Source organism: Hippocampus bargibanti, linkage group LG02, assembly GCF_051943395.1.
Source record: "Hippocampus bargibanti isolate YZ-2025 linkage group LG02, ASM5194339v1, whole genome shotgun sequence".
NCBI lineage: Eukaryota > Metazoa > Chordata > Actinopteri > Syngnathiformes > Syngnathidae > Hippocampus > Hippocampus bargibanti.
The window spans coordinates 9,720,695-9,733,613 of NC_142735.1; the positions used below are offsets into that span (position 1 = coordinate 9,720,695).

Sequence of the window (12,919 nt, forward strand, 5' to 3'; positions counted from 1 at the left end):
GGTTCGTGAATGTGTGTTGTTTGACCAGCTGAAAATGGCGGCCCGGAACGTCGACTCCGTCTAACTTTATGGCATAATAACAAACAAAGATATATCAGCGCTTCGACCTCATAACATGGGGACGAACTTATCCGAGAAGCCTCCCACGCTCATTTTCTGAAACGTCACTCGGGCTGCTTCGACTAAACAGCGTCTCTACGTTGAGGTAAATGCTTGGAAAGCTCACAACTGCCGATGCTAACATCGGCTAGGTAGCTGGCGACCAGTTATCAAAGACACTGGAGCTGGGTATACCTACAGCGCCGGATTAATTAATTTTCAACACGTAAACGTGCTCGCTTGTTATAATTTTTGAAGTACTCCCATTTCGTCGACGCCCGTCGATAGTAAACACGCGACCTAATTGTAGTCATTTTTTGGTCGAAAAGCTAGCGTTAGCTTCTTGGATAAAGCATCACTGTTGGCTAAATCCAAGGTGCTGTGCTAGCTTCACCAAGAAGAACTCCGGTGTGAAAAAAGAGTAACAATGTTGGAGTACAATTGACTTGTTTTTGTCTTTAGCGCTTCTCATAAGACTTTGTCGTTTAGAGACCATGGAGGATCCTCATACGCGATACAGCAAACGTCTGGTAGGTAAACTCCTTCCTGGCTGACTTTTTATCACTAAGAGCAGCTGATCGCGATGTGTGATATATTTGAACAAGTTTAGCGTCGCTTATAAAGTTGGATTAATGTAATTCACGGGACACTTGATGCTGCGGCTTTGGTCCAGTTCTTGTTTGGGTGTGGGTTGTAAAACGGGAACACTGAAAGTGTCTGAACGACTGCAGGTTCAAAATAAGGTCAAGTTCATTGTCTTGACCTCACATTGTGGCGAAAGGCTGCTTCACCCCGACTATGAGCTTCTTTTCTGATGCTCAAACTGTTATTTATTGATTGATTGTATTAAATTATCAATTGGATAAAGGGAGCCCATTTTGGGAGAATATGTCTAGAGAAGTCGTTTTTAAACAGATCTGGGGAAGAATGTAACCTTACCAAATGTTGCAAACATGTAAATAAAACAAGTACCACACTATTAAGCCATTTTCCAAACAATAACTCACTTTAATTTGTGTACAGCTTTGACACCCTCAGTTTAAATTAATAGCAGTACAATTTACAGCAGATACAGAGAGGAATGGGGGTGGGGATATCTGATAGCGGTCTTTCATGCCTGATCCATCTGTCTCCCCAACCAGTGTTATATGGGGGGGGGGGTTCAAAGGGGACAATTTGTGGAAGATTATCCCCTGCCCTATTGTGGTACTGTTTTGTTTGGGACACACTTGATTTGGAATGTTGTTTTAATTGAAATTCTCATGTCTGTTTCTGATACTATATTATTACCGCTGAGCAATTGTTTTCTTAGATTGCAAGCAATTATTTTCTTAAATCGATATAAATTCTCAGATATTGGTTGTGGCACGCTGGGGTTAGCTTTATTATACAAACAGAACTTCTGTGGTCTCTCAGATCTTACAACTGACCAGTTTTTAGAAATACTGTTGAAGGTTTTCAATGGGAGTCATGGAGCAAATTTGGCAAGATATACAGTGATGAGGTGCGGCGACTATTGACGTTTGTCTACAGTCCCTAAGACAATCAGGGTGGAGGATGCAACATTAAAAACAGAAAACTGCACAAAAAAATAATCAATGAATCTGTAAAGCTGTGAAATATGAACCGTGTTATAGTGAGGCACTAATTAGTTTTTTTTCTTTGCTGAGTTGACTTTCAATTAAAAATCTAACTATTACATGTTAAAATACAATTACCTAAATTCCGCCTTTTTGGGTCGTTATTTAAAAAAAATCTATAAATATTATTCACAAATATTAAATCCTTATATTGTGATATACTTTTCAGTCATATGACACACTCATCAATGAGTGAAAAGCTGAACCTTTACACAAGTTCAATTACAATGTGCACTGGGATCCCTAAATTTTCTACTCGCTCACCCAAAATTTCGAGCTTAAAGCATAGTAAGAGACTCAGCAGTATTTTATCACATTGGCCCCCTAACATGGGACACAGACTTATCTGCAAAGCTTTCCACACTCATCTTGTGAAATGTCACTCCTCCGCAACTCATAGCTTCTCAGTCAGGTGGCAATTGTAGTTGTTTCTATTTCATTAGTTTTCACTAACAATAATTCTCTAACAATAATACTGTTGCGCTCTACTATGTAAAACAAAATGATGACTTAGATACTGAAATGCATTTTCTTTCTCTGTCACCAGCGTACTGGTACGCGTCGACGGTACCAGGATGACGGAATCTCTGATGATGAAATTGAAGGGAGACGCATGTTTGACCTAGATGAGAAGTTACAGTGCAGCAGGTTTGGCTCACAATTGGTCAAACATATGGAAGGAAAAGGTGAACTCTCAACATATATGTACATCAATGGATAAGTTTGGCTGAAAATTATTATTTGCATTTGTGTTCTAAACTTTATGTCACAATTTACACTTTATGAGCAGCATTCTGCCAAGAAGTGTTGGTCAACCTATGAGTTGTATTTTGACTCTTAACTAATTTGTTGTTTTTTGTTGATATTTTTCCAAAGATTTCACATTTGAATACATCCAACGAGAAGGCTTGAGGGATCCCATCATTTTTGAGAAAGATGAAGGCCTTGGGATACAGTCAGTCTCTTCATTATTTCACATTTAAGCACATGTTCATTATTTTCCCGTAAAATTAAAACTGCTTCATTTCACACTTACTCTTGTAGGATGCCAGACTCTGATTTCAGCGTGAGTGATGTAAAGGTGTTTGTTGGTAAGCTTCTGTTCATTCACCATCACTCAACACCCTTTGCTGAATAATCAAGCGCAACCAATATATACTATACTTAATCTAACTTGTTTCCTAACTAACGGCTGTTAATGACATCACAGGAAGTCGCCGCATCGTTGATGTGATGGATGTGAACACTCAGAAGGGAATCGAGATGTCAATGGCGGAGTGGCGGCGCTACTATGAGACACCACCTTCGGAAAGAGAGAAACTTTACAATGTTATCAGCTTGGAGTTTAGCCACACCAGGTTGGAGAACCTGGTGCAGCGACCAGCTTCAGTAAGAACACACTGACTTTTTTGCCATATGGTGTTACATTACATACAAGAAGCACATTTTGAGAGAAACTAAAGTGTTCTGTACACATGGTGGTTGCTATTGCTTATTTCAGGTGGATCTAATTGACTGGGTGGACAACATGTGGCCTCGCCACCTCAAGGAGAGGCAGAGGGACTCTACAAACGCCATCATTGACATGCACTATCCCAAAGTACAGAAGTAAGTTGATTCAAATCATCAGTAAAAAAACATTGTTGCAACAACATTTGCCACAAGCACCCTTTGTAAAAATGTTTTATCCGTATCTCACTTCTTATAGGTACTGCCTGATGAGTGTGCAGGGGTGCTTCACAGATTTCCATATTGACTTTGGAGGCACTTCAGTCTGGTACCATATACTCAGAGGGGGAAAGGTTAGTGTATCGGCCTCGAACAACTCAATTGCAAACAAATTGAAGCAAAATGTCTTCTTCAAATCACCGGGTTTAGTCATTCTCATGACCACTGTCGTAATAACCAACAATGCCGTGTGGTAGATTCTTAATTGTGGATTTTTCTCACATTTGTCAGTGGAACAAATACTATAATACTCGATTTCTAAAGAATATTGGATTTCTGCTGGCCCACAAGTGGGCATCGGTTTGCCATGCCAGTGTTTTATACTGACTGTCCTGTTCTGACGCCTTTACACATGTCTTATGTAGGTGTTCTGGTTGATTCCACCAACCCCTCAGAACCTGGAGATGTATGAAAACTGGGTTTTATCAGGAAAACAGGGAGACCTTTTCCTGGGCGACAAGTGTCACGACTGCCAGAGGATAGAGCTCAAGCAGGGCAACACTTTCATGATTCCCTCAGGTCTGTCACCAATGTATACACTGACTTTGTAGTACAGTTTAAAGCAGGGTTGCCCAAACCTTTTTGACCCACGATCTGCTTTAAAGTAACCATATATGGGTCATTTCAGGGTGGATCCATGCTGTGTACACACCTGAGGACACCCTGGTGTTTGGCGGGAATTTCCTTCATAGCTTTAATATTCCCATGCAGCTCAACATCTACAGCATTGAAGATCGCACTCGGGTGAGCAACATGATCTTTAACTCTGCAACATATTGTCTCACAGCTCGCAATGGGAAAAAAGGTTTGCCATAATGAAAAAAAATTATCCAACCTTTTACAACATTTAATGAAACTTTGGGGGGGAGAAACAACATTCTCTACATCCGCAAACACTCGTAAGCATTTGCTACTGCTCCACACTTGCCCCTCCCAATATCACGGTGGGTCTTTTTTTGATGGAAATGTATTGTCTCATGTAGTTTGGTCTGTTGTTTTTAGGTCCCAGCCAAGTTTCGCTATCCATTTTACTATGAGATGTGCTGGTATGTTCTGGAGAGATACCTCTACAGCCTGACAAGCACCTCCCACCTCACCCCTGAGTTCCAAAAATACTCCCTTGGAATAGGTTGGGACTTAACACAAGCCTTGAAAGTTGCTCCTGCAAGATCGTTTCTATTTGATACTTTTAGAAACCTTTGTCTCTTTAAAGGCTTGACTCGGGCGGACCTTGAGACCAATGACAACATGGGCAACGGTACCTCCAATGCCGTTGACAAAGATGTGCAAATAAAGTCAAAGGATTCTGAAGATGTCCCAATAGAAGAAAACAGCAAAGTTAACAGACCGCAGCACATATTGACACCCTTTGAACTTGAAGGGTTGTGGAATCTCGTGGGGAAGCTGGAGGAATTGCCTGCGAACAAAAAGTGTGTCCCTTTGGGGATTGAGAATGCTGCAGCTTTATTGGAAGACATGAAGGTGGGTGTTTAGTTTAGGTCAGCAGATAATGACACACAAAACTGAATTTTCAAGACTCTTAATAGCTTTATCTTTGTGGTAAGCAAGATCAGAGTTATAGTTTCCTTCACTCTTGTTCATGTGTAGGCTGTTCTGAAAGACCATGCTACGGATGTCCCAAAGCTGTCCTATACTGGAGAACCCATTGTCAAGTGGCCCAAAAGAGTATGTAGAATGTTTAAAATACAAAGTTATACAAAAGCAATCCACGACACACATACACTCACACTTTCTCCCTCCAAATTAAGTTGACAGTTCTTTGGCTTTGTTTTATTTAGCCATCATGGTACCAAGCCCCATCACCCCCACCAGCGCCACTTCACCGTCCCCGCTTGGCCCCTCCCCTCCACAAACCACTGGGGCAGAGATCCCACAAACGTTCACGGCTCTCTGCTTTGAGGCGTCGCCGAGTGCGGTGCAAGACTTGTGCTGGATGCTGTAGGAAAGAGTGCGGTGACTGCCAGTTCTGTCTTGACATGAGAAAGTTTGGAGGTCCTGGAAGAATGAAGAAGGGCTGCATCAGGAGACAGTGTCTCATGGTGAGTTTGTCTCTGAGAGACCGAGAGATTTTTTTAGGGATCAAAATAAAAAAATAATATTTATATATATTTTGGAGTGTCAAAATTTCTTGTCTTTGTAGCCTGCTTTGCCAAATACAGCCCGATGTGCCATCTGTGAAGAAGGGGAAGCAGAAGACTCTGATCCAAGCACTCACACACTCATGGAGTGCTCTGTTTGTTCACGAATCACCCATCGGCGTTGCATGAAGGTGAGTGCTCTAAATAACGTTAAATCATTTTCCAAATGCTTTTTTAATATACCTTACCCCACCTCCGGTCGATGTTTGCACCTCTCAATATCTTTTTGAAGGATCCTGGTGAGGGGAAAATTAATACAGATTTGCCAAGCCTTTGGGAATGTCCGAGGTGTTATAACAGCAAAGGTTCTGAGTCAGAGGTATGCGTTCATATTTTTCTTTCTAAGCAATAACTCTTTACAATTACATGATCTATCTTTTCCTGACACAACAGTCTTCCAGTGAAGGGGAAAGTGAAACCTCAGAGAGTTCAGTGTCCTTTCCACCGTCCAAATTTGGCCATCGGGAAGGTGTGGGCATTGGTGAAGGTGTGATGCAGGGTCGACGTGGCAGACCCACATTGAAACCCACAGCTCGACCCACAGCCCCGCCACCCTCTCAGAAATTGCTACTGCAACATCGGCAGAACCGCAAAAGAGCAAGTCTACTGGAGCTTCGACTGAAGAAAAGAGTAAGCAATTATTACACCTGTAAAAATGTGTTGCTGCATTTTGTACGGAATTATTGCAACATTGCATATATGGATTGGATTAGATTTGCCTTTATTTGTCTCACAGTGGAGAAATTTACATTTCACAGCTGCAAAGTGATGAAAGGAATGAAAGTAGAAAAACAAAATACATGAGCTGCTGGAAAGGCAGCCACTCTCGCGGCGCCGTCTTGAAGTCAAAAGAACAAAAAAAAACTAAATAACATAATATTACAGCACAAATACAATATGACAACACAAAGACACAGAGAGTCATTCATTCTTAAGCACTTTCTGTACCCTCTTTGTTACATGAAGCTGTTCTAGATGAAAGAGTGTAATCCCATCTCAATAATGATAACTTTTGTTTGTTCCTTTTTCTTTAATTACAGATCAAGCTAGAGCGCAGCAGAATTCTTGCAGTAAGTTCAACTCTTGTGTATGCAATAAGCTTGTACGTAAAGTTATTTGTGTTGAAAATAATTTTTCATTTGTAGCAAAGGCAAGCAATGGAGCGTGCCAGGTTACAGTCCCGCCTGCGTTCTCCAGTGGGCACGCTATCTCAGGGAAGAGGTCAGGGCACCTCCTGGCCAAGTGTCACCCTTCCTGGCACCTCTTCGAGGATCACTGGGTCACTCCAGCAACAGTCTTCTTCCAGTCTTACCTTTGAACCCAAGGGAGAGCCCCGCAGAGGGCGTGGGAGAGGGGTGAGACTGCGGGGAGGTGGTGCGGGCAGAGGAATGACACGTAGTAGGTACCATCAGGGCTTAGAAGTCAAGCATGAAACCAGTAGCAGCACTCACAGCAGCAGCTCTGAGGATGATGAAGAAGAGAGGGCACAAAATGGGAGACTGGTTGGTAATAAAGAGAACCAGCCAGAGTCAAGGCGAGGTGGACAAGCAACCAAAGACAGAGATGAGGAAGAGCAGCGAGACGGCAACCAAAATGGTGGAGAAAATGATGGAGATGAGATGAGGCAGGACACTGATGGCTCCTTTGTTAAGGTCACACTCCAAAGGCCCACCAATGACAAGAAGGAGCATTCAGCAATTGTTCCCAAACTAGAGGCAATCACTCCTCAATTTGCTGCCCCAGCAAAACACAACCACAACAAAACCCTCATCAGACCACCGATCAGGAATCCAAATAAACATTCCAACAGTCATATGTCAGCAATCACCCGCAAGGGAACCCCATGCACATCACACCACATCGAGGGGCATAATGCTGCCAAAAGAAAAAAGTCAAGCGATGTGGCAAAGCTGAGCAACGGTGCATCCTCATCTTGCTCATCTGAGCTTCCACACCATCGCATCCCTTTGTCTGCCCTGCAGGAGGATGGCAGTGAAGCTGACAGGGAGGGCAGTGGGAGTGGGCCGGACTGTGAGAGGGAAGTGTGGGTGTCTGTCTTCAGATATTTAAGTCGAGCAGATCTCTGTGTATGTATGGCAGTCTGCAAGAACTGGTACAAATGGTAAGTGTTTGACATTTTATTTCACTTTATCCAAGAGTCATATCCACCTTCTGCTGTTGGGTTTAGCATACAATGTGGCTGAAGTTTGTTGCTCATAAATAATCATAGCCATTTTTTTCTTTTATTCCGCATGTGCAGGTGCCTCGACAAGCGGCTTTGGGCGCAGATCGACCTGAGCGTCAAACGCGTCATAACGCCTCAAGCGCTAACTGGCATCATAAAGAGACAACCTGCTTCGCTTGATCTTTCCTGGACCAACATTTCCAAAAAACAACTGAGCTGGCTTGTTGGACGGCTCCCAGGTAATAAATTTTACCTGCCCAACAGAGACAGGCACACATAGCAAGGTTTGCACTCCCCCGTTCGCTATGTAAATGGGGAATGGCATGGTAAAAATTTCCCATATTCGGCACTCTGTCGAAGGGCCGGTTTGTCCATCATAATTGTCCAGGCAAAACCCATGCCAAAAGCCATTGCTTCAGTACAAAAAAAAGTACTGATGCCAATAATCCCTCAAATTTCGCAATTGGTTTCACATTTGAGAACTAACATAAAGACAACATTGCTGGTTAAGCAATGTTAAAACACGCACGCACACACACACACACACACACACACACACACACACACACACACACACACACACACACACACACACACACACACACACACACACACACACACACACACACACACACACACACACACACACACACACACACCACTTGTGAATCCGATGATGCATACATATGCCAGCAGCAGAGTGGTGATCCCCAGCCTATTTGCTGGAACCTGGAATCAAATAAAGGCCAAGCCATCGTTATTGCTTTTAATGTTCGTTGTATTAAGTTCATCCTGTCTACTTGATATCTAATTTAAAAAAGATTTTTATCTTACAGACAGTGTATTGTCGGTGTTCAAATACCTGACATGTTTCGGCGTCTACTTCCGCCTTCGTCTGACGTCTGATGAAGGCGGAAGTAGACGCCGAAACATGTCAGGTATTTGAACACCGACAATACGCTGTCTGTAAGATAAGAATCTGTTTTAAATAAAAAAAAAAATGCTCTTAATGTTCGTTTCGCAATTTGCATACTCGAAACGTTTGATTTGAAAATAATATTTTTTTTTCTGGAAGAAGTTGCCGAGACGTTTTGAAAGTTGTACGCCTCTGGGCAGATATTAGTCAAACACTGATATTATTATTATTATTATTATTATTATTATTATTATTATTATTATTATTATTAAGTCGGACAGGATCGCTGCAGTACGATGTTCCAAAACACAAAAAATACTGTACATCATGGGTTTGTGTTTTCTACTCAGTTTAATTTATTTATTTTTTGTTATCCTCACACATTCACCCTATACATCAGCCCTGATGTACACAAAATAGGTAAGACTCGCATTGCGTGTTTCCTGATATCAGCAAAATAAGAGTCCATCAGTGACTGGCTGAGGTCCGTCATTACAAACCAGATTAGTGAGAATTCTGGTGATGGACAAAAACCAACTTCAATCTGTGATTGGTCAGCTTGTTTTACAAATTATCTCACCAGCATACCGGGTGTCCCCTCCATCAGTACTGATTGAATGGCCACCCTTAAATCCAAATACCTCAAAAGATGGACCCCAGTTTGGGAGCGGTGACAAACAAAAGCTTTGAAACAGCCAACTTTTATCAGAATCATCTTTATTGCCAAGTATGTAGAACACACAAGGAATTTGTTTCCGGTAGAACACGCTGCACTAGTATCGTTGTCCAAAAAAAACTGCTAAGTGGCACTATACGGTTCCATTTTGGCTACTGTTGAAAGAGTTCAAAGAGTTAATGGCTTGGGGGAAGAAGCTGTTTAAATGTCTGCTGGATTTGGTGCGCATGGATCGGTAGCGCCTGCCTGAGGGGAGTAGCTGGAAAAGGTGGTGGGCAGGGTGCGGAGGGTCCAGTAGGATTTTCCGCGCCCTAGTTTGGATTCTTGCAGTGTGCAAGTCCTCGAGAGTGGGTAGGGCGGTGCCAATGATTTTTTCCGCCGTCCTAACTGTCCGTTGAAGTCGGATTTTGTCCATTTTTGTGGCGGCCCCGAACCAAACGGTGATGGAAGAACACAGGATGGATTCGATGACAGCCGTGTAGAAATGTTGCAGCACCTCCTGTGGCAGGCCATGCTTCTTTCGCAGCCTCAGGAAGTACATTCTCTGTTGGGCCTTTTTCAGGATAGAGTTGGTGTTGACCTCCCACTTCATGTCCTGGGAGACTGTGATTCCCAGGAACTTGAAGGTCTCAATGGTTGACACGAGGCAGTTGGATAGTGTGAGGGGTAGCTGTGGTGATGGATGTTTCCTGAAGTCCACGATCATCTCAACTGTCTTCAGCGTGTTCAGCTCTAGGTTGTGACGGCTGCACCAGAGCTCCAGCTGCTCCACTTGTTGTCGGTACGCAGACTCGTCGCCGTCTTTGATGAGACCGATGACCGTGGTGTCGTCTGCGAACTTTATGAATTTGACAGCTGGGTGCGTTGAGGTGCAGTCGTTTGTGTAGAGAGAGAAGAGCAATGGAGAGAGGACGCATCCCTGCGGGGCTCCAGTGCTCGTGGTTCGTGTTGTGGATGATATATTTCCCAGTCTGACCTGTTGTGTCCGTCCTGTCAGGAAGCTGAGGGTCCACTGGCAGATCGTGGGGGACACACCAAGCTGGAGAAGTTTGGGGATGAGGAGTTTATAAACCTGACAAAGGGAATAAGCAAGTGCCATGTCTCCAGATTTGCCTATTTAATTGTTAAAATGAGGTTGTTTTACTGGTTGTCTTACCGGTTGTTTCATTTTAAACGTTGTGTAAAGAGTTTTGTTACGACTGCCTATATTGTGAAAGCTCCATATAAATATGTATTTACATTTGGGTATTCTTGTTAAATTAAAGTTACATCAGCAACGCTCTACTTTTGTTTTTCAGGTCTGAAGGATCTGATGTTGGCGGGTTGTTCCTGGACATCCATTTCAGCACTGTGTTCCTCTGCTTGCCCTCTCCTTCGCACTCTGGATGTACGACACGCAGATGGGGTCAAGGATGCTCAGATCAGGGAGTTAGTCACTCCTCCAGGTATCATGAGTTCTGAATGGGTCACGTAATTAGTTTTTTTGACTCATGAGCTGTTGCTTGCTCAATAATTTTATTTATATTTATTTTATTGCTTCCTGTTGAGAGCTCACATTTGAAATAGAGCAAGATTCAGATATGCTGCCACTTGAGTGATTCTAAAACAAAAAGGAGGGCAACAGTTGCCCAACCTACTGTTTGTTGAACAGGATACACAGTCTTAACTACAAAAAGTATAACATTTGCAAGAAGCCCGAAGATGCGAGCACGAAACCATCGTGTTTTGGGAAATTATCAATCGTAGCTAGAGTCAAAACTCTGGAGAGCACTCACTGGGTCACGCCTCCTAAAGAGACATGAACTTTATGTGACATTTTATCAATGGAAAAACACCTAATCTGTCACTTTATGAGACAGTACATTCACTCTAACTAGACATTTTTGATGATTGAAGCCTTCTTGAAGCATTCTGATATATTTCCTTTTGGTGGTGTTCTAGGCTGTGATAACCGCAGTCAGTTGAGGACCATGCAGTGTTTGCGACTCGGTGGCTTGGACATTAGTGACTCTACCCTGCGGCTGGTAATTCGCCACATGCCCCACTTGACAAAACTGGACCTTTCTCACTGCAACAGCCTTACAGACCACTCCATCAATCTGCTGACTGCGGTGGGTTCATCCACCCGGAACACACTAACAGAACTCAACCTAGGAGGTGAGAGACGGATGATTTAAAATGCAGAGCAAAGATTCTTAAACGGTTTTATTTGAACAATACTTAATGATGACTTTTGTTTCTGTTTCAGGGAGCAGTAAACTCACAGACACATGTCTGATGTATCTCCGCCGCCTGTCCTGCATATCACTACTCGACCTGCGAGGCTGTAAAGGCGTCTCCCGCAAAGCGTGTGAGTCCTTTATCTCGGAGCTATCGGTCAACGCGCTCTACTGCCTGTCGGACGAAAAACTGATTCAGAGAATATCCTAAAGCCGGATTCAAAAGTAATGCGGCAAAGCGAGGACATTCATGTAGACCTGTACTGCAGTGGCACAGAGGAGAGAGTGCTTCTCTATTGACGCTATTGATGAAAGAGACAATTTACCTAAAAAGACTCAGGAGTCGTTATTTTTGTTTTTGTCTTAACTTTTGAGCAGTGGGGAGGAAATTGTTGTTTATACGTTGATGTTAGACTAAATAATCCCTAAAAAATTTCAGCACCTTCAAATTGAATCAGTCACTTTTTACTTCCATTTTGGTGATGCTTTTTTTGCTGCACGTGAAGCAACTGTGGGCTGATTCTTTGTAACTAAAGTCAAATTCTTAAATTTGTTTACTTTGCAAGTGTGCACGAACATAAGAACAATGTGTCTCATCAATATAGCAAGTAGAGCTTGCCCATCAAGGAGGGCAGCAGTGTTCCCCCAAGAGCAGAATGACAAGCCAAGGAGCAGGTGTCAACAATGGTGCATTTTTTGACCACCATTAGACATCAGGTGCTATTCCTTCCAAACTCTTCTTTAATTTTGTCCAGAGACTGTTTCCAGAAATGTTAGGGATTCCCTTCCCACCCTCCCCCAACTCTGATATATTTTTCTAGGATGACAGTTTTTCGCCAAATACCATGACGCACTTCATTGTGGAAATGTATTTTTTTTTTTTTTTTGAGGGAGGGGCATAAATGGGGATAGGATTGTTTGTTTCTTTGCACCCTTGTTACTTTTCCCTGATACAAACTTTGCGTAGACTACTCTTGTGGCCTCATGTCTAAAAATGAAATATAGATATATATATATATATATGTATACAATACCTTTGTGTCAATGTTTTCCTCTTTTAGGTGTTCAAAACAGGGATCCTTGTAGCATTATAATTATTTGTTTTGCTTTTTTTCAACTGTATTTTCCAACAAAATAAAAAAATGAATCTCACTTGAGTACTAAAGATGTCGTCGTCCCCCACCACATATACCTGCATTTCTTTTCGTAAAAAAATAACCACATTAACCAAAAGTAATTATGTCAAAATAACGTCATTAGCTGAATTTCTAATGAAATCAACACACGATCTTCATGA

General features: G+C 42.5%; 1 protein-coding gene across 2 annotated transcripts; it reads left to right on the top strand.

Annotated features, from left to right (window-relative positions):
* kdm2ab (lysine (K)-specific demethylase 2Ab) lies at positions 1–12,774 on the top strand. Of its 2 annotated transcripts, none has more exons than XM_088988205.1 (23): positions 1–205; positions 562–629; positions 2,287–2,425; positions 2,616–2,694; positions 2,784–2,830; positions 2,950–3,128; positions 3,241–3,347; positions 3,448–3,541; positions 3,833–3,986; positions 4,096–4,211; positions 4,470–4,596; positions 4,681–4,949; positions 5,076–5,153; positions 5,267–5,527; positions 5,629–5,757; positions 5,859–5,945; positions 6,020–6,256; positions 6,667–6,696; positions 6,772–7,748; positions 7,887–8,050; positions 10,702–10,848; positions 11,345–11,560; positions 11,652–12,774. In XM_088988205.1, the coding sequence occupies exons 2-23, from the start codon at positions 594–596 to the stop codon at positions 11,831–11,833; spliced, it is 3,855 nt and encodes a 1,284-aa protein (XP_088844331.1). In that variant the 5' UTR covers positions 1–205; positions 562–593; the 3' UTR covers positions 11,834–12,774. The 2 variants fall into 2 exon arrangements, with proteins under 2 accessions (XP_088844331.1, XP_088844321.1); XM_088988195.1 differs by having other exon boundaries at positions 589–629.
* Positions 12,775–12,919: the final 145 nt, after the last annotated feature.

What these genes read in the sequence shown, in the direction of transcription:
- kdm2ab (XM_088988205.1), top strand. Translation starts at nt 594, where the DNA reads ATGGAGGATCCTCATACGCGATACAGCAAACGTCTG. An exon ending in GGAGTTAGTCACTCCTCCAG is followed by an intron (nt 10,849 to 11,344) that starts GTATCATGAGTT and finishes GTGGTGTTCTAG; the next exon opens with GCTGTGATAACCGCAGTCAG. An exon ending in AACAGAACTCAACCTAGGAG is followed by an intron (nt 11,561 to 11,651) that starts GTGAGAGACGGA and finishes TTTCTGTTTCAG; the next exon opens with GGAGCAGTAAACTCACAGAC.